General features: G+C 33.2%; 1 protein-coding gene across 1 annotated transcript in view; it reads right to left on the minus strand.

The window, feature by feature from the left end:
* The window catches only part of LOC138697074 (tubulin polyglutamylase complex subunit 2-like), a 28,415-nt gene extending 12,720 nt beyond the window's left edge, over positions 1-15,695 (minus strand). Inside the window, exons 1-2 of the mRNA XM_069822670.1 lie at positions 15,620-15,695; positions 5,223-5,390 (exon numbers count right to left, since the gene is read on the minus strand). Coding sequence (XP_069678771.1) covers positions 5,223-5,390; positions 15,620-15,695 — 244 coding nt within the window. The remainder of the gene's footprint in view (positions 1-5,222; positions 5,391-15,619) is intronic.
* Positions 15,696-23,026: the final 7,331 nt, after the last annotated feature.

Genomic DNA, 23,026 nt, shown 5'->3' on the forward strand with positions numbered 1-23,026 from the left:
TAACATTTCGCAGACCGTCTTTTACGTCTCTGCTCTGGAGAGGGGAAGCATAGGTAGGAAGGGATAATAATAATAATAATAATAATAATAATAATAATAATAATAATAATAATAATAATAATAATAATAATAATAACTTACTTACTTACAAATGGCTTTTAAGGAACCCGAAGGTTCATTGCCGCCCTCACATAAGCCCGCCATCGGTCCCTATCCTGTGCAAGATTAATCCAGTCTCTATCATCATATCCCACCTCCCTCAAATCCATTTTAATATTATCCTCCCATCTACGTCCCGGCATCCCTAAAGGTCTTTTTCCCTCCAGTCTCCCAACAAACACTCTATATGCATTTCTGGATTCGCCCATACGTGCTACATGCCCTGCCCATCTCAAACGTCTGGATTTTAAGTTCCTAATTATGTCAGGTGAAGAATACAATGCGTGCAGTTCTGTGCTGTGTAACTTTCTCCATTCTCCTGTAACTTCATCCCGCTTAGCCCCAAATATTTTCCTAAGCACCTTATTCTCAAACACCCTTAACCTATGTTCCTCTCTAAGAGTGAGAGTCCAAGTTTCACAACCATACAGAAGAACCGGTAATATAACTGTTTTATAAATTCTAACTTTCAGATTTTTGGACGGCAGAGTGGATGATAAGAGCTTCTCAACCGAATAATAACACGCATTTCCCATATTTATTCTGCGTTTAATTTCCTATCGAGCGTCATTTACATTTGTTACTGTTGCTCCAAGATATTTTAATTTTTCCACCTCTTCGAAGGATAAATCTCCAATTTTTATATTTCCATTTCGTACAATATTCTGGTTCACTAGACATAAACATATACTTTGTCTTTTCGGGATTTACTTCCAAACCGATCGCTTTACTTGCTTCAAGTAAAATTTCCGTGTTTTCCCTAATCGTTTGTGTATTTTCTCCTAACATATTCACGTCATCTGCATAGACAAGAAGCTGTGTAATCCGTTCAATTCCAAACCCTGCCTGTTATCCTGAACTTTCCTAATGGCATATTCTAGAGCGAAGTTAAAAAGTAAAGGTGATAGTGCATCTCCCTGCTTCAGCCCACAGTGAATTGGAAAAGCATCAGATAGAAACTGACCTATACGGACTCTGCTGTATGTTTCACTGAGACACATTTTAATTAATCGAACTACTTTCTTGGGAATACCAAATTCAATAAGAATATCATATAATACTTCCCTCTTAACCGAGTCATATGCCTTTTTGAAATCTATGAATAACTGATGTACTGTACCCTTATACTCCCATTTTTTCTCCATTATCTGTCGAATACAAAAATCTGATCAATAGTCGATCTATTACGCCGAAAACCGCACTGATGATCCCCAATAATTTCATCTACGTACGGAGTTAATCTTCTCAAAAGAATATTGGACAAAATTGCGGATAGAGGGGACGGCCTCCAGATATGGAGGGTAGCTGCGAATATATTGAATAAGCAGTCGTGGACAGCCGATAAGGGGTGGTCCTCCAGCTTAGGGGTTGGGCGAAGGGCTAACAACCCATCACCGTAAAAAAACAGCTTGTTATGAATCCCTACAATAAGCCTCGGAATAGGACTGATTCTCTGGCACGACCACAGCAAAGGAATAATAATAATAATAGTAATAATAATAATAATAATAATAATATTATTATTATTATTATTATTATTATTATTATTATTATTATTAAGTATAGTAAACAAATCACAGCTTTCACGTTAAATTTCTTGTCAAAGAAAACAACATTATCGCAATTTGTAAATCTAAAACTTTATAAACAACATAAACGCACCTAGTAAACAAGCACATTATAGTGAAAATAATTAATGTAACAGAAATGAATGCATAAATTTCATACACGCCAACATTTTTTAAAATGAGAATTGAAAATAATAATAGTACATTATGCAACGAGCCTATAATGGTAGTAATTAAGACGCGAGTATGTTTATGAAACGAGCCCATCTGTCTTCTAGGTGTTGCTTCTAATACCTCCGTAACTAATCATCATACCATGAAGGTTCCTCATCGCCAAAATATCCTCTATTGCACTCAGGTCTTCGAAGACGGCATTTAATATTTACCCTATATATCTATATATATATAATTTGATCTGGTAATGGAAATTACGGGAAAACGGCTGAACGGATTTTAATAAATGACCCCTCATTTTCAAGCTTGAAACCCAAAGTTTTTCAGAAAAATAGTAGTTTTCAGTGAAATGTTAATTTTCCTACATAACTTTCCTATTTTCCAAAATCCATCTTTCGTCAGTTTGAGAACTAATTGCATTTCAGAAAAAAACAAAACACACAATACAATAATCAATACGCTATTACACGAAGGCCATGTGCTGTAGGATTGCCGACATATTTAGAGCTCAAATTCAATCGGTTATTAAAAACTTTAAGACTTACTAAAAGTAATTCACAGGTCTCATTCTGCGGTTTGTAATTTTCTGAGTACAGCTGTGTATTATATATTAAAATCTATAAAACTTGAGGTGGTTTGATGACATTATTACCATCAGAAATAAAATATTATTATAGTTAATGTCCACACCTGTGGAGTAACGGTTAGCGCGTCTAGCCGCGAAACCAGGTGGCCCGGGTTCGATTCCTGGTCGGGGCAAGTTACCTGGTTGAGGTTTTTTCCGGGGTTTTCCCTCATCCCAATATGAGCAAATGCTGGGTAACTTTCGGTGTTGGACCCCGGACTCATTTCACCGGCATTATCACCTTCATCTCATTCAGACGCTAAATAACCTAAGATGTTGATAACGCGTCGTAAAATAACATACTAAAATAAAAAAAAAATATAGTTAATGCCATGATGTGACTATTTTTCATTAATTATATATATTAATGCTGTATTGATGATATGAAAGTGAAACGTTTTGGGGTTATATAAGTAGATGTAGAGAATATCTTAAATTAGATCTCCATTTCTATAATTTACTGAGTGGCGGCTGTATAGTATATATAACTACAAAACTTACGTAAGATAATAATATTGTTATTAAAATTAAGATATTTTTATAGTTATTAATCAAGTGGAGTTGGGTCTTTTTCATATAGGCCTACTTAATGGCGGTGTAGTGTAAATATTTATATGCGTCATTCTCTTCAGTATTGGGACGAGAGAGCGCAAAAATTTCAGTTCGTAAGGAAAGACCAAAAGGTATTACTTACTGATAAAATAAGAAGCCTACAAAATTTTGTAGTCTCCCGATCATTTCAGCAAGATCTCTTAGCAGGATAAAATGATTTTACCCTCTACATTTCAAGCTCTACATGCAGCAGCTATACCAAAATCCTATGTCTATTGTTCGAAAGCACAGTAAACCTGACATTTTTTTTTAACTTTCGCCTACAATCCACAATGACCTAAAATGGCTATTGCTTTACTCCCACATGAAAAACCCACTGATAGTCCTATCATTGTTACTTGCGTTTTCGCGTTGAAACTCAAAAACTGAAGGTGGATAGGTTCAAGAAAAAGTATTTGGCATAAAAAGAACATTCAGAGGGAGTATGTTTCATTATTATGGAAGCAAATAACTTTCAAAATGTCTCGTATTCTTCGTTGAAAATAAATATGCAAAATTTTTATTTGAACGTCTAATGAACTTAGTTTGCAGCATTTGCTGTAAAAGCCACTAGTATATATATATATATATAATATTTGAACTGGTAATGGAAATTACGGGAAAACGGCTGAACGGATTTTAATGAGTGACCCCTCATTTTCATGCCTGGCATCCAAAGTTTTTTTGGAAAAGTAGTAGTTTTCAGTGAAATGTCAATTTTCCTACATAATTTTCCTATTTTCCAAAAACCATCTGTTGTCATTTTTGAGAACTAATTTTATTGAATCACGGCCGACTTGATTGAATTTCAGAACAAAACTCACACTACAATAAACAATAGGCTATTACACGAAGGCCATGACCTGCAGGATTGCCGACATATTTAGAGCTCAATTCAATTTGTTATTAAAAACTGATTCTGCTGAGTATAATTTTCTGAGTACAGCTGTGTATTTGATATTCAAATCTACGAAACTTGAGGTGGTTTGATGACATTATTACCATTAGAAATTAAATATTATTATAGTTAATATCATGATGAATCTATTTTTCATTAATTGTACATAATATTGATGCTATATTGATGACATGAAAGTGAAACGTTTTGAGGTTATGTAAGTAAATGTAGAGAATATCTTAATTTAGATCTTCATTTCTATAATTTACTGAGTGACTGCTATATATAACTATAAAACTTAAGTAAGATGATAATATTGTTACTAAAAATCAAATATTTTTATACTTATTAACCCAGTGGGGTTGGGTCTTTTTCATATACTTAATGGCGGTGTAGTGTAGATATTGATTATGTGTCATTGTCTTCAGTATTGGCTCGAGAGAGCGCAAAAATTACAGTTCCTAAGGAAAGATTAAAAGGTATTACTTACTGATAAAATAAGAGGCCTAGAAAATTTTGTATTTTCCAGATCATTTCAGCAAGATCTCTTAGTAGGATAAAATGATTTTACGCTCTACATTTCAAGTTCTACATGCAGCAGCTATACGAAAATGCTATTGTTCGAAAGCTTAGCAAACCTGACATTTTTTTAACTTTCGCGTACAATCCACAATGACCTGAAATAGCTACTGCTATCGTCCTGACATTGATACTTGCGTTTTCGCGTTGAAACTCAAAAACTGAAGTTGGATAGGTTCAAGAAAAAGTACTTGGCATAAAAAAATCCATTCAGAGGGAGTATGTTTCATTATTATGGAAGCAAATAACTATTAAAAAGACAAGTATTCTTCATTGAAAATAAATCTGAAAAATTTTTATTTGAACGTCCAACGAACTTAGTTTGCAGCAGCATTTGCTGCACAAGCCACTAGTATAATGATATTCCTTTCCTTTTCGCCCAAACTATCATCACTCAGCATATTGTCCCTTCCTCACGAATCAGCCTGTATAATGATAAAATGTGTACAATATATGACATGATAGGCCTATATGATGATTATGGAGTTTTCTCATCTGTTTATGACTTACGTCATTAAGGATTTACGGACCATTACCTACTTGACCCCTCACCCTATTTCACGGAGCAGGGCGTTGTACACAGACATTCAATCTATTCCATATCTCACACACTCTTTTGTACACGAACCTGCATATTCATAATTCCAAATGAGTTTGAAGCCGTCGGTAGACATGTAGAATTGTCGCATGTCTTCTGGTAGAGCGCAGCAGTGGCGCTGTTCCCACGCCGTCAGCAGCATTCTCTCGCATGGCAGCCTCTTCTCGAGCGCCACATCCTGCACCCCCGGCGTGCTCTCTGCAACAATGACGTCTTCAACTTAACCTTGTTTCCTTGGAAACACATTCACTGATTGGTGTACGGTTGATGTCCGGGTTCTTTTCTGCGAAGTATCGATGTGTGGCATGCACGAGAAATACCGCCCTCGGTTATGTCCGTCATATTTCGTGATAGTACAATGGAAATTAAACATAACCGTAACATAAACACAGAAGTTTGCGGCCACTGCGGCCAGGCTACCAAATGGGATCATTCACAATGATTCACATAAGCATTGACATAAACATTACCGTAAGACGTTAACATGAAAGTTTGCAAACTTCAAACTTATGTGATTTGCAAACAGAACACAATCGTGGAGCGCTGAAGTTATGACAGAATATGAGGAAATGGCGTCGTTGTTATGTTTCCATGGTTACCAAGTATATGTTTGCTGTTATGTTTATGTTCCCATCGTGAATGATGGTATGATTTCTTGATTTTACCGTAACGTTTATATTCTTAAGTTAACGCTTACGTTATGTTTAATTTTCATTGTGAATGAGCCTTACCGGTTACGAAAAATAGAAACGATATATTGTTACTGAACGCCTGGCGCTATAAACAGTATGCGAAGCTCTTCCGTCTCGCAGAGTGGTCCAATGTTCGGTTTAACGGATGTCCGAGTCTCACTCGGGTGGACGGCTCTGGATCATGAACGACAGACAATATTGAGCCATCCAGGAGTTCCAAGAATCGTTGCAAGAACGCGATTATCATCGTGTAGCTTTCAATTGATATTTCCTCATTCATTCATTCATTCAGGTATTGCAACAGAAACTACAATCATTAGAGCTTAGAGTGCTTTTATTTTTGTTAATAACTTTTTATCTCCTTAAAAATTATTTTATTTTTTATTTTATTTATTTTATTGCTAGTAAGTTTGAAATGAATACAAGTTAATAAATACAATGAAAGATAAACTAGCCCACTCCTGAATGAGTAAGACTCGTGCTCAGGAGGGGATTCCAATACAGACAAAAATAAAATTAAAATTGAGAGTGAATACAGATTAAATAGTGATTAATATGTTTAAACCCAAACTATAAATCCAATACAATTTGTTTTTTATTTTTTTATTAATTTGGAGAGGATTCGTGGTTAAAATAATATTGGAATAAAATTTGTTTAATAATCTGGGACCTTGACTTATGCTATGGTAAAAAGCTGCATTGGTTTTACATTTTGGTTCACACAAACGTAGAGAATTCATATTTTTGGTTCTATATTTATGTATATACCTTTCAAAGTTATTAAAATTTCTATGAAAATATTTTAATAAAATAATACATTTGTTTAATATTGAAAACTTTGAAGTGTTTAAATAACAATTCAGTTGGGTAATCTTTCTGCTTTTTTAAACAAATTTTTAAATACTTTTTTCTGTAGTAAAATTAACGGATAAAGGTTGGATTTATAAGTTCCACCCCAACCTATGATACCATACATAAATATAGATTGAAATAATGCTAAATAAATTATGCGTTAACAGTTAATTGACAAAATATTTTTTAGAACAACAAAGTAACATAATGTTTCACGTAATTTATTACAAATATAATGAATATGATTATTCCATTTTAAATGATTATCAATAATAAAATTATACCTAAGTATTTCACCGCATTAACTTCATTAATAACTGAACAATTGCAATTTATATCGGAACAATCAGAATTATGCATTTTAATTTGTAGTATAGATGAAATTGGTTTATTACATCTATTATTTAAAGAAAATGGGATAGCTATTGTTTTATCTTTATTAATTACAAGTGAATTTAAATTGAACCATTTTTTTATTAATTTTAAACCGCAGTTTGCATTATAATAAGCATCAGTCCAAGTTTTTCCACTATAAAGTAAAACAGTATTATCAGCATACGAATATAAATCACCTTCATATTCTTTAAGGTATAACATTAAAAGGTCATTAATATATATTAAAAATAAAATCGGTCCAAGAACTGTTCCTTGCGGAACACCTATTTTATTAGTGGAATAATAATACATCCATTTAGAATAATTAACAGACACAGGCTATATTAACAACTACTCTTTCAGAGGTAGCCTATGTATTTTGACGCTAAATAACCTAAAATATTGATACAGCGTCATAAAATGACCTAATAAAAAATTATTGAATTCCCAATGTGCTCAGTCAATTTAAGAGATATTATGTTAATAAATTAATGAAATAAATTTAGTTTTGTTCTTTAATGTGCAGAAATTTGATCTGTTACACTATAAATAGGTTAAATGATGGGGTTCCGCGGTGAAAAAAAGCTTGAGAAATACTAGTCTACCGTTTCAACACGCGTCAAACGCCCGTTCAATAGGGTGTGCCAGTTGTGGAACTTCACGCATGCGTAACAACAGGATTTGATGGCACACAAACCAACAGGATTTAAACTGTTACTTTCAGGAACAACCATGAGTAATTATGCCAGTAGCTTTTATATGCTCTGTGCACACGGGAAGCGTATAGGCCTGTAGAGTACATGTTTTCCTCTGCTCCGCTAAACACAGGTCTGTTTACAGACTTCAAGTTTCATTCAATTCCGAAGAAACGATGACGCATCCACATCTTCCTTGGTAGCAGACTGGTTCTCAGACAATATATAACGGTGGATATCTACTGAGTGGATGAAACTCTTAATTTTACCTATCAGTTATTTTAAAGAGCCATTGATGTGGTCTAGGGGTAACGAAGAACTGATTACTTGGCTCTTGTTCTCCCCCCCCCCCATTTCGCCCCGAAAGTTTCTCGATCTCTTCCACGACGAATCCGTCCACACTTGTGGAGTAACGGTCAGCGCGTTGGGCCGCGAAACCAGGTGGCCCGGGTTCGAATCCTGGTCGGGGCAAGTTACCTGGTTGAGATTTGTTCCGGGGTTTTCCCTCAACCCAATACGAGCAAATGCTGATAACTTTCGGTGCTGGATCCCGGACTCATTTCACCGGCATTATCACCTTCATTTCATTCAGACGCTAAATAACCTAGATGTTGATACAGGGTCGTAAAATAACCCAATAAAATAAATAAATCCACGACGAATCCTCGGCTCAACTGCCCAAATACAGGGTGAAAGGGAACCTATTACATTAATTCACAGCAGTAATAGATCAAACAAGTTTTGTCAAATACGTTTTTTGATACGTTCAATAGGCCACCGGCGTAGCTCAGTTGGCTAAAGCGTCTATCTGTCGATTTGAAGTTGCTCTCGGGCCTGTATTCGATTTCCACTTGGACTGTTGGGTTTTCTTCCAGGTTTTCCCTAACCGTGAAGCGAATGTTCGGTAATCTATGGTGAATTTTCGGCCTCATTTCTTCAAATATCATCTCACTATCACCAATCCTATTGACGCTAAATAACCTAGTACAGTAGTTGATACAGCGTTGTTAAATAACAAACTAAAAAAGATACGTCCAATAGTTTTGAGAATACGAAATGTAACGTGTTGCAACGCTGCAAGACTTGTGAGAGGAGAATGTAAACAAAGACGGCGCTATCAGAAATTCCTAAATAACTTAGCAATTGATATAAGACCTTTGGGGAGACCGAGATGTAGATGGGAGGATACTATTAAAATGGATTTGAGGGAGATGGAATGTGATTATAGAGACTGGATTAATCTTGCACAGGATAGGACCGATGGCGGGCTTATGTGAGGGCGGCAATGAACCTCCGTATTCCTTAAAAGCCATAAGTGAGTAAGTTGATATCCGTGGCGCTAGAGCCCGTGAAGGGCCTAGACCGACCAGCCGGCTGCTGGCCTCACGCCCACATGCCGAAGCAGAGGTGGACGATCATCCAAACAGAATGGAGGTATCGTGTGGTTAGCACGATGATCCCCCCAGCCGTTATAGCTGGTATTCGCAACCGGATTTCGCTATCTATCGTAGCTCCCCAAGTGCATCATGATGCTGGGTGGGCACCGGTCCCATAATGAGAAAATTTCTTCCCCCATGAGGACTCGAATCAGCGCGCATTCCGTAACGAGTAAGTTGATATAGCGTCGATAAATAATCTGCTAATGAAGGGTTCAGAGCCATAGTGGACCAAGCGCCATTTATTAAAAACTGAGAAAGCAAGGGTTAAAGTTAAATGAATACCATAGTTTAATGAAGATTGACATATTTAGTTTTAATGTGTATACTTTATATTACTTGCTTTATGTTTCCATTGAATTATGGTAATAACTTCATTTTAACCCTTGTTTTCTACGGTTTTAGTAAATGGCTCTTGGCCCACTATGGTCCTGAACCCTTCAAATATTAATTGTCATGGCATCACTTTATTGTCTTGTTAAGTAGTTCAAAAGTGTGGTAAAATAAGAGTTACAAAGCATATTCATTAGCGAATGACATTGAACTCGTTCTGTAATAGGTTTGAACGACTGATATAGAGAAAGCAAGTGATGGACATGGAAATCTTCGTAATCGAGATTTTGATGAATATGCATGCTGTAAGCAAATTTCTTGCTCTAATGATGTCAAAGAAGTGAAACTACGCGTCTGTTAAGCGAAATAAAGTGACACAAATTCGCATGAAATTGCGACTGAAATTCGTTACGTCTATTTCAAACCGAGACATGATTACATTTCCTTCTGTAAAAGTAGACTTTATAATCATATCCGAGAATAGATTTCGTCGTCAATGTTTCTGCTATGTTTATAGCTGCTGTGATAATTAGTTTATCTTTTAAGTACATATTGTGGGAACATATCACATAGCTCCATTATCCACTATTTCGCATGTAAAAAAAATCTGTGCTGTATCAGGGTTATTCCAATACGTAGAACATGTCACCCAATTTTGGCAATACAATACAACAAATTTATTGCGCCAGAGGTCAGTATAATAAACTAAAAAAGACATTATCAAATATTTAAAGAAAGTTCAATTGAAGGGTTCATAACCATAGTGGGCTAAGCGCCATACTGTATATTAAAAACGGAGAAAACAATGGTTAAAATTAAGTGAATACCATATTTCAATTAAACATATAACAAGCAATATGAAATATGCACATTAAAACTAAATGATATGTTAATCTTCATTAAACTATGATTTTCACTTAACTTTAACATTTAACTTACTAGATGGCGCTTGGCCCGCTATAGCTCTGAACCCTTCAATTTGATAATCCATAAATTCCTTAATACTATAGAAGTGTCTTAAAACTAAGCTTTTATGAATAGTATGTTTAAATTTTGTGTTTGCTGTAGATCTAATTGCTAAAGGCAGTTCATTGTAAAATTAACTCCATTCCAAAAATACTATTTAGACTTACACATTGGGGAGTGTTAATATCTAAAGAATATTAGTCGTTGTTTTGTGTGAATATCTGAAGCTCTGGTTATAATCCTGAAAATTATTCTTAACATAAACTAATGATAACCTGAATATTATTTATATCGCTAAAGAACGATAGCAGAATACACGTGATAACTTCAATATTATTTATATTGCTAAAGAACGATAACAGAATATAAATGATAACTTGAATATTATTTATATCGCTAAAGAACGATAGCAGAATATAAATGATAACTTGAATATTATTTATATTGCTAAAGAACGATAACAGAATACAAATAATAACTTAAATATTATTTATAACGCTAAATAACTATAACAGAATATAAATGATAACTTGAATATTATTTATATCGCTAAAGAATGGTAATAAAATAAAATGATAACTTGAACTAGGCTAGAACTCACAACCTTCATTAAGCGAGCACTCTACCCCTACTCTACGAGACGCAGATCTCGAATAACTTCATAGTTGCGAAACTCCTTCTATAAGCGCGAGCATCGTGTAACATCACCGTGATCCGAAGTGGACTTAGAAAATATTCGCTCTTCACGATTCGGCGACTTTTTTATATCTTCATTTTTGTATGAAATACATATTTATATTTTTAGAAGAAAGTTAGGAACAGATGCATTATAGGTACCGCCAGTTAATATATATCCTAAAAAAAAGGTCAACGGAAGTAGCAGTTCGATAAATGAAATTATCGATGCCTATTGTTTGAATAATTGAGAACCAAAGTTTGTTTGTTTGCATGCCACCATGGCGTGTATTTAAACACTACAAGGTCCAGGGAAAATATTTGCGTAAAAAACTGTAATGAATAATGAATAAGTTTGGAGAAGGCAGTGGCATTACGTATTATTGAAATATATAAAAAATGGATTAATTTTATTAAGTTGGCTATATTAGGAAAACAATCCAGATAAGAATATGAGTCGATATTATCAAATAGGCTGGCGGTGCCTATAATGCATCTAAGCCGAAAGTTAGACATTAAAGTGATATCCGATAACTTAAAAAAATTCCCAATGAAGTGTTTTCAAAATTCCTTCACTTAGATTTGTTACGGAGTTCATAATCTCTCATTTGAGTCGTAGAACATGTATTTGTGTCAAAGTTAACTCATTTCATATCAGTAGGCCTAGATTTATTATTTTTTTTTTTACGTTTATGAGCCTGGTTTGTTCAGAAATTCAAATTAACTATCTAATCTTAATTTCGAAGGCCTCTCGTCATTTCTAGCCATTTAAATCATTTAAAAATAAAAAAGTGTTTTCTTAAGGCCCATTCACAATGTAAATTAAACATAACCGTAACATAAACACATAAGTTTGCGGCCAGGTTATCAAATGGTATCATTCACAATGATTCACATAAACACTGACATTAACATTGCCGTTAGACGTTAACATGAAAGTTTGCTAACTCAAAACTTTCATGCTTATGCTTACGTGATTGCAAACAGTACATAATCGTGAAGCGCTGAAGTATACGACAGAATATGACGAAATGACGTCGTTGTTATGTTTCCATGGTTACTAAGTATCTTTGCGGTTATGTTTATGTTCCCATCGTGAATGTTCTTGATTTTACCGCAACGTTTACATTTTAAGTTAACGCTTACGTTATGTTTAATTTTCATTGTGAATGAGCCTTTACATCCTGACACTTAATCGTAGTATATACTGTATAAATTTTCAAGATTCTTAATGAATCATGCAGTGGTTTCAGTTTCACCTCTGCAAATCGTCTCACTCTAACAACAATGGCCTTCGGAGTTTCACTTGAAACCAATGAGCACAAAAAATAATTTCTCCAACATACTGTAATTACAACATTAAGGACTTGGAACGAAACAGAGGGGAATCTGATATCACTTCTCATGTTTGACGAATGAATTTTTATGAACTGAAAAAAAAAATAAACGCTATGCACTGTGATTTTGTAATTGTTCTCTTTATAATATTTTATTTATAAAACAACTTTCCATTTTTACTAATTATTATGTATAGGCTATTTCTATGACCTGGAAGTCACGTGCAAGGAGATCTGAAAGAACTTGTAATTTCTCTCTTGCGTGTAAATCTGCATACATGTCAAGTGGATAAATATTTCTGGCATATTTTTACGTGAAAAAAATTGAAGTCAGATTTGCGTGTGTTTTAAAACTGGTGCGTTACGAATAGAGTGTTTTTATATTACTTTTTCTCACTGGGTATAGGCTATAGATAGCATTGAAACAACTTTCTCGTGTTACACTTATGTGGATCGGTAAATTATATATATTTCCTTTCAGTCGTAAAAATGCCACACTCTTAACTGGAGACCGGAATGTCTGATTTCCATGCGAAAGACTCGAGTTCAAACCTGAGAGTCCAGTTACACCTTCTGATTTTGTCTACAAATAATACTCATTACATTATTGCTTATCGCCACATTATCTACTTCGTTTTACCTCTATAATTGAGGGGATATTAAATGAAGAGAGATCATTGATCAGTTTTAATTACCTGTTAATCATCGTATCTTCATATGAAACGAGTCAGTCAGGATAGAAGAAGAAATATTAGAGGAAAATAGAATAGGGAAACAGGTACGACAAGGATGCCCTTTATCACCTAACTTGTTCAACATTCACTTGGAAGATTTAGTGGAGAACTGTTTTCAGAACATGGGAGGGGTGGTAGTAGGAGGAAGAAGAATGAAGTGCTTAAGATTTCCTGATGATATGGCGTTAGCAGAAGAGGCGATGATACTAAGGGATTTCACATTACCAAACTCGCAGTGATGTGGCCACATGTTCATATTAAGGGGTTAGGTACAGCTTACAGCAGTAAATTTTTTGAAAATATTCAACATTTTTTACCTCCGTTACTGTATCTTGTACAATAATGGAAATTGGTATGTGTAAAGGGCTGTCCTTCTTGTATATGAAAAAAAAATATTTTTACGATTAAAAAAAATATTTATATTTTTTCTTCCAAAATTCAATATGGTGACAGTTTACTGTGCAGTGAAGAAGCGTTTCCCTCATAACTCATAAACTTGTTAATTTTTTCATGTTCTCTCTCTCTTTCATTTTATTGCTGAAACTCAAGTTTACTCTTTCAACTACATTCCTTAATAAATAATATTTTTTTTTATTTTGTGTTAAAAAAATACTGATATTTGACCTTTTTTAAAAATAATTTATTTTTTATCAGACAATTATCAAAGGTAGAGAAATGATCTTGCATCATATTGTAGATATGGCATGCATAAATAGACACCAAAAATTTCATCACAGAATGTTGGATGGTTTTTTAGTTATGTGGGAAAGGCTTCATCACTGCACAGTGAACTGAATTTTGAAAAAAAAAAAGTAAATAATTTTTTTAAATCGTAAAAATACTTTTTTCATACAGTATAGCAGAAGGACATATTTTACACATACTAATTTTCATTACTGTACAAGATACAGTAATGGAGGAAAAATATGTTGAATATTTACAAAATTTTACTGCTGTAAGCTGTACCTAACCCCTTAAGGATGCAATCTTCCCTCTTGGTCCAGAGAAAGCACTCTTCATTGTTTATCATTTCACCGGATATATTTATATTAAGAGAAAGGCAGAAAATAGGAAAGATTGCAGAATGCTGGGTTTTCAATGAAAGACCTGTCCTTGGGCACAACACAATATATATATAATATTTTAGCGTCTATTTTGGGCGCCTAAATATTCATTTCAGAGTCTTAAAATAAAAAAAAAAAACTTATTCTACTCATCTTACTGAGTAGAGTGCAATCCAGTAAACTGAATATTATAAACTTCATTGCAAATGTTTCGAATTCGTGACTGTTTTGTTTCTCTTGAAATTTGTACTATCAGTTACTTACTTTTAGATGTTTAGTCATTTTCTTTAATCACTAAATATATTAGGCAGTCAATATATTATATTAGTAGACCTACTTTTTTGTGTCTGTTGTGATCTTTTCTTTTTACTTGTATTTTCCTTCCATCTTTTTTCATTTTCCTCTTTGTATTTATATTTTTAATTTTATTTCTGCTTAATATTTACTTCTTCTGCTTTGTTGTTTTTATATATGCCTATTTGTATTCTTATGGTATAGTAGAGAAGGCCAGATGACTTTAACGTACCAGATTAAATAAATAAAAGTAAATAAGTACGTAAGTAAACATTAATTAATTCGTTCATTTGTTTCAATAAATAAATGAATAAATAAATAAACAAGTAAATAAATAAATAAACTTTTTTTAATTCCAGGTCTAGTACTTACGAATGGGGAATCCAGAAATGTATATAGAGTGTTAGTTGGGAGACCGGAGGGAAAAAGACCTTTGGGGATACCGAGACGTAGATGGGAGGATAATATTAAAATGGATTTGAGGGAGGTGGGATATGATGATAGAGACTGGATTAATCTTGCTGAGGATAGGGACCGATGACGGGCTTATGTGAGGGCGGCAATGAACCTCCGGGTTCCTTAAAAGCCGTAAGTAAGTATTTACGAATTTATTACTTCATCTGTTTATTGTTAAAAGAGTCTAAAATCTACTGATATCATTGCGGTTAGTAGAATTCTTACCTGCCACTTACGGCAACACGGGTCAAACACAAATGAACAACCAGTACTTAAGAAAGGCGGATTTTGTTAAACCACGTTTTCTTGTCAGAATCTAATACGGCCCCGCTACATTTGTAACTAGAAACTCTACGAGAGCGAAATACATGTTCACTTCCTAATTACCCCGACCATCGTATTCCGATACCCTTCAGGTTTGTTAAGCGGCATTACACGAAAGAGACTGCACAAATGAAATGTGCTTTTTCTTTTTTACAGTTTATACAGTAATCTAAGACATTTGCTCACTTACTTACCCAATAAGCGAACTAGGCCGAGTGTCAGATTGTCATAGAACGATTCTTCGGAAACCACATCCACCACGAACGTCATGTTGGTAAGGCTACTCCGCCATCACGCGTAACGATTTAACAACCCCACGGTTTCCATGGTTACCAGAGGCTCTTTTACCAATCATTGTTTCGTTATTATTATTAGTTCATTTTATGATGTCCACTGTTGATTGTCCCAAAACCTTAAAATACTGTTATAAATCAGTACTTTATAAATGATTTAAATCTTGATTTACATTGTAAATTACAGTTACTCCATTATGTATAACCATTTTATAGGCGCTCCTAATGTAAGGTTAACTAAGAATAAACATTACCACAATAGATACAACACGTTTAATAGATTGCTAAGCGATATCCGTTCCACTCCTTTAAGTAACTATCTTTTAAAAAGTTGGCTTATTGCCAATTCTTTTTATAATATTAACACATTTTTTAATTCAACACCTGTCATAATTTAATTTGTTTATCATTGTTTAACTGTGTATAATTTTTAATTTGACATAACTTCATAAAACTGTAGTTTCCGATAATAAACATTCATTCATTCGTTGATTTATATAAATATATGTATCTATTAATTTATTTAAACTGTAAAAAGTGACGGGAGATTTGAGAAAATCCATATGATCGCATGTAACGTCTGTATAGGAATTATAATAATGAAATTAGGATAAATAAATAGAATTTGTTGTAAAATTGAAATGTGTGTAATGAACGGAATGAAATAAACTATGAATAACAGCCAGTTTTCCAATAATAATAATAATAATAATAATAATAATAATAATAATAATAATAATAATAATAATAATACTTACAAATGGCTTTTAAGGAACCCGGTGGTACTTTGTCTTTTCGGGATTTACTTCCAAACCGATCGCTTTACTTGCTTCAAGTAAAATTTCCATGTTTTCCCTAATCGTTTGTGTATTTTCTCCTAACATATTCACGTCATCCGCATAGACAAGAAGCTGATGTAACCCGTTCAATTCCAAACCCTGCCTGTTATCCTGAACTTTCCTAATGGCATATTCTAGAGCGAAGTTAAAAAGTAAAGGTGATAGTGCATCTCCCGGCTTTAGCCTGCAGTGAATTGGAAAAGCATCAGATAGAAACTGACCTATACGGACTCTGCTGTATGTTTCACCGAGACACATTTTAATTAATCGAACTAGTTTCTTGGGAATACCAAATTCAATAAGAATATCATATAATACTTCCCTCTTAACCGAGTCATATACCTTTTTGAAATCTATGAATAACTGTTGTACTGTACCCTTATACTCCCATTTTTTCTCCATTATCTGTCGAATACAAAAAATCTGATCAATAGTTGATCTATTACGCCTGAAACCGCACTGATGATCCCCAATAATTTCATCTACGTACGGAGTTAATATTCTCAAAAGAATATTGGACAAAATTTTGTACGACGTCAACAAAAGTGATATTCCTCGAAAGTTACCACAGTTGGTTTTGTCCCCCTTTTTAAAAATAGGTACAATTATGGATTCCTTCCATTGTTCTGGTACAATTTCCTTTTCCCAAATAGCAAGTACAAGTTTATAAATTTCGCTATATAATGCACTTCCACCCTCTTGTATTAATTCTTCTGGAATTTGATCGATACCTGGAGACTTGTACTTTTTCAGATTTTCTATCGCAATTTCGACTTCTGAAAGCGTGGGTTCGGGTATAAATGGCTCAGCAGTTTGTAGTTCAATTTCGTCCCGATCATTTCTATTTGGCCTGTGTACATTTAGTAGTTGCGCAAAATAGTTTTAACAACAACAACAACAATAATAATAATAATAATAATAATAATAATAATAATAATAATAATAATAATAATGAATAATGCATTAAAACAGAATGTACTGTGGAGAGGACAAATATCTTGAACTGTTCTTGAGTGACAGACAATTAGCCTAGGCTAATAATCCTTTCTGTAAACGAACCACTTCAGGCTTCCAATATTTTTAAATACCGCTACGTCTATAGCAAATACAGGGACATCATTTTATTTTTACTAACATTTTTAATATTAACCTGGCTATACCTTTGGATCAACACCGTTTGCTACCCCCTTCCACAACTGCAGTTCGATGATACTGGTGAAATATGCAAACAAATCACTTTGCTAGGTATAGGAGGGAAGAAAAGTAGTTCATCCATTTACGTAAACTAGGAAATATCGCGCTTTTGAGTTTGATTATTTTCATTAGGTTTTTGTTTAATCAAAATACAGTACAGTATTAACAATGAGTGTTTTTACTCACGAACTGAGCTATCCATTCGGACGTATTCATTATGCAGTGTATATTTTACTATCTAGCACATTAGCGTACAATATAGATAATTAAGTTAAATTGAAAATAATCATAATATGGATATTTAAATATATTTTTTAAAACGGTGGCCTTTCATTTCGACACAGGCTTCAGTTCTAATGTGCATATTATCGCACTATAGATTACTGTACCTAATCTCAATTACCAGTTTCGTCCTTCGTAACTAGTAACTCTGCCGGATCCGAAAAGATAAAATTACTCAGACATACTATCTACTGTCCGTTCAAGTGGTCGTAGAAAGGGTGGAAATCACGTGACAGTTAATTATTTAACGAGGCCTTTTTATTTAAGTTGTTTTAAACAGTTGTATAATATTACGCAGACGTCCAATTCCTAACAGAAATTAATGTTCTCACAAAAGAGCTAAGACGACAGCCCAGCCACTAGCTGGCGAATAAAAGCAGGTGGGGGAAACCGGGATACGACGTAGGCAAATGGACGACAGAACCTGTGCGAAAATGATTCAATATTGAAAGCTCTTTCGTCACTGGAAAACGCGAACATATTTTTGGAACGTACTGTTTACTATGACTGTAAGGCTACTATGACATATATATATATATATATATATATATATATATATATATATATATATGCGGTCTTGGATCTTTGTGCAGGACGGTTGAACTTCATTAGTAGAAGGAGTGGGAGTGAAGTACATACAAAAACTCAGGTACAATAAAAATTGAAGTAAAAATAAAATGATGACCCTGTATTATAAATATAACAAATTAATTTTAATATGCAACTTACTACTATACAATCATTACAGTATTCGTGTTATTTTTATTTATGTACTAGCTTAATTATGTTTATTTATTTTATTTATTTACATATTTATTTATTTACTTATTTATTTATGTACTGATTTGCTTAATCATTCATTCATTCATTCATTCATTCATTCATTCATTCATACGGAGATTTGACGGAAGTCCCACACGCTAATGAAATTCATGACTATAGCACTGGGAATAGTGAAAAATTATACAGAGTGATTCATATAGAACTAACACATTTCTTTCTTTCTTTATTTCAAAACGAATGATGCTAGCCACAATTTGTTATACCTCAAATGTAGAGTATCTTTGGGAGATTACTAACCTCTATAGCAAATGTTGAAAATTCTTTATTTATTCGGCTGGAAATTCACTTATTGACCAGTTTTTAACGTCAAATTAAGCAGGAGCTTTGATTCCCTGTTTCGAGATGCGCAGATGTTTATTCTTTATTCCGTATTGTTGGCAGCTGTTTTCGACATTTTGTTTTAGTCACTGAAAATGCAGTACACATTAAATCAACGGCTCTTCCTTGTGAAGCAATACTGGATTACGAATTCAATTACAGCTACTCAAAGAGCATACCAGAGAGAATTTGGTGTTCGTAATCCCCCCTCCCCAAAGAAACATAATCTGGATCTCTAAAAGAATATCACAAAATAATATCCAGAATAAAGAATAAACATCTGCGCATCTCGTGATAGGGAATCAAAACTCCTGCTTATTTTGACGTTAAAGACTGGTGATTAAGTGAATTTCCAGCCAAATAAATAAAGAATTTTCAACATTTGCTATAGAGGTTAGTAATCTCCCAAAGATACTCTACATTTGAGGTATAAGAAATTGTGGATAGCAACATTCGTTTTGAAGTAAAGAAAGAAAAAATGTGTTAGTTCTCGTATATAAATCACTTTTTACATACCTAAAAGGAGACTTTCCATAGCAGCTAATGGTCATCATATTATGATTTTTAAATTATATAATCATCTACCAGTTCATTTGACAAGTTTGAATAGACAGAATTTTATGAGAATTATACGTAATTGGTTGATAGATAGAGCATTTTACAACATTGATGAGTATTGCAAGACTTCTTTTACATGTTTTTAGTTTTAATTTAGAGATAGAAACTAGCCATTGCAATTTATTTGCTACTAGTCGATAATAAAATACCAATATTAATGTCAATATCTGGGCTAGGGTGGTTATGGAATAGCTTAGCTACAAGAAATATGTCAGCAAGCCTAAATCTAATTAAATCAAGATGTAAAAATATAACTAGGCAAAATGATTTTAGTAGTAACAATTAAATGCGATCCCTAATATTTTTTAATGAATATAAAAAAATATGGGGAAGGAGTACATATATAGAAAATATGAATATGAAAGAAAGATTTGGATTAGCCTGGTTCAGACTGGGGATTTGGAAATTAAGAAGTAAGAGAGGCAATATACCTCAAGGCACGTGCCCATTATGTGGACGGAGAGATGACATTCACATTGTTCTTGAATGTCAAAATACAAAAGATATACGGATGAAATTTATAAAAGAAAAGTTCTTACAAATAAATAAAGAAATACCTATAAAAACTGAATAATAATAATAATAATAATAATAATAATAATAACATAAAATTGCAAAAGCAATTAGGTTTATATATTTTTTTGACTAAAAAAATTAGAATGGAAAGAATAAATGAAATAGAATTGAATGAAAAAAGTAAATAAATAAATAAAGAAAGAAAGAAAGAAAGAAAAAAAAAGAAAGAAATAAAGAAATAAAGAAATAAAGAAATAAAGAAATAAAGAAATAAATAAAGAAATAAAGAAATAAATAAAGAAATAAATAAAGAAATAAAGAAATAAATAGGAAGGTGAACAAATGCTGATTGTAAATACATACTAGAATGAGTTGAGTCTTGCACAAAACTAAAAGCAAGTGCAAGGTAAAATAAAAAAATGTGTTTATTAAATATGTAAATTGTAGAAATTGTATTTAAATAATACTATATCTTTGTGTAAAAAATTATTATAAAGTGTGTAATGTAAGGGTTCAATTGATTACTTGTATGTACTTTGTCCGTGATCTATAATATAATAAATATCATATCATTTCATATTAATGTCAATATCAAACGTTCATCCAGTATAGGACGTTGGTTTGGTACTTAATGTAAATGAATGCTTTGAATACGTAGTTCCTGTATCTGCAGCCAATTATAAAGAGAGAAAAAGAAAATTGTTGCTAAAACTGGCTCTGCTGGATCTGAAAATGTGTCATTAGACAGGTGCGGAATATTTTCGACAGAGGCGAGCTGCTGTGCCTACTGACTTTCAAAATAGACTGCGAAATTCTTCAGAAGTGAGAGAGGCATAACGTTTATGTAAATTTAAAACCTTCACATTGGCGATCTCAAGAAGGCATTCGATGAGGTCTGGATCTCTTAATGGTGCGCGAAAACTTACCTCGTTCAAGCGACTTGTTCATGTTTACATTTGCTTCTTACAACTAGTGTCACCAGGTCAGGAACACAGGAACGGGTTTTTGCAAACGGGACCACCGCCTGGGGGGAGGGGGACTACCGGAGATGCTCAGTCTGCTAATTGTAATTCCATGTCTTACATATTTCTTCTAGTTAGCCATAATTGAATTGTCTTCTGACGCACTCACTGGAAATGCACGTCTCTTCAGTAGTGTTCACTAACAGACAACCTGTGAACTAAACCAGACTTCCGTATTATTTTTTCATATAAATCCTACGATTCCAGGTCTGGGATTCAATACAGTACAAAATTACATGGATAAATTATAATAAATAACATCTTAAAAATTAATATTCTTTAATTACAAAGCGCTTACATACATTTTTGTATTTAAAACTGTTTGAGTGAAATACAGTATATGAGGGTATTTCTTTATTTTTCTTTTTTGCATAATACTACGATTCTAGGTCTAGAATCCAATATAGTACAAAATTACATGGATAACTAACAATAAATAACATCTTAAAAATTAATATTCTTTAATTACAAAGCGCTTACATACATTTTTGTATTTAAAACTGTTTGAGTGAAATAGATGAGGGTATTTCTTTATTTTTCTTTTTGCATAATACTACGATTCTAGGTCTAGAATCCAATATAGTACAAAATTACATGGATAAATTATAATAAATAACATCTTAAAAATTAATATTCTTTAATTACAAAGCGCTTACATACATTTTTGTATTTAAAACTGTTTGAGTGAAATAGATGAGGGTATTTCTTTATTTTTCTTTTTGCATAATACTACGATTCTAGGTCTAGAATCCAATATAGTACAAAATTACATGGATAAATTATAATAAATAACATCTTAAAAATTAATATTCTTTAATTACAAAGCGCTTACATACATTTTTGTATTTAAAACTGTTTGAGTGAAATAGATGAGCGTATTTATTTATTTATTTATTTATTTATTTATTTATTTATTTATTTATTTATTTATTTATTTGTTTGTTTGTTTGTTTGTTTGTTTGTTTGTTTGTTTGTTTGTTTGTTTGTTTGTTTGTTTGTTTTTTATTTATTTATTTCATAAATACTACAAATTACAATAAATAACATATTAAAAATCAATTTTCACTAATAACTATTTACATACTTTTTAAATTTAAAACTGTTTGAGTTAAATAGATGAGGGTATTTCTTTGTTACAAATTCTAGGGCCAATATTACTACTATTATTGAAAGCAGTGACCGTTAAACAAACGTATTATATCCATGCCTGTATCTAAAACTTGTGTGATTTTTGTGTGTAAAATATAGCCTAACAATACATTGATATAAATTTGATGTACTTTCAAGACTTCGAATTCTTTTAACAATTTCCCAGTAGAATGATTAATAACTTTTTAATCGTATTTTAATTATTCTTCTCCGTAATAAATTTAGTGAAATGAGGTCAGTAATATAGGTGAGGAGGCGAGACCTGCCCCCAAACCGACCAGCCGTCTGCTGGCCTCACGGTCACACGCCGAAGCAGAGGTGGACGATCATCCAACGAGAATGAAGGTATCGTGTGCTTAGCGCGATGATCACCCAGCAGGCTTCCGCTACCTATCGTAGCTCCCCAAGTGTATCACGATACTGGGTGGACACTGGTCCCATACACTGGCAGAAATTTCATGAGAAAATTTCTTCCCCCATGAAGACTCGAACCAGTGAGCATTCCGTAATGCGAGTCCTAGGTAAGA

The sequence above is a fragment of the Periplaneta americana genome, chromosome 3 (assembly GCF_040183065.1).
Source record: "Periplaneta americana isolate PAMFEO1 chromosome 3, P.americana_PAMFEO1_priV1, whole genome shotgun sequence".
Taxonomy (NCBI): Eukaryota; Metazoa; Arthropoda; class Insecta; order Blattodea; family Blattidae; genus Periplaneta; species Periplaneta americana.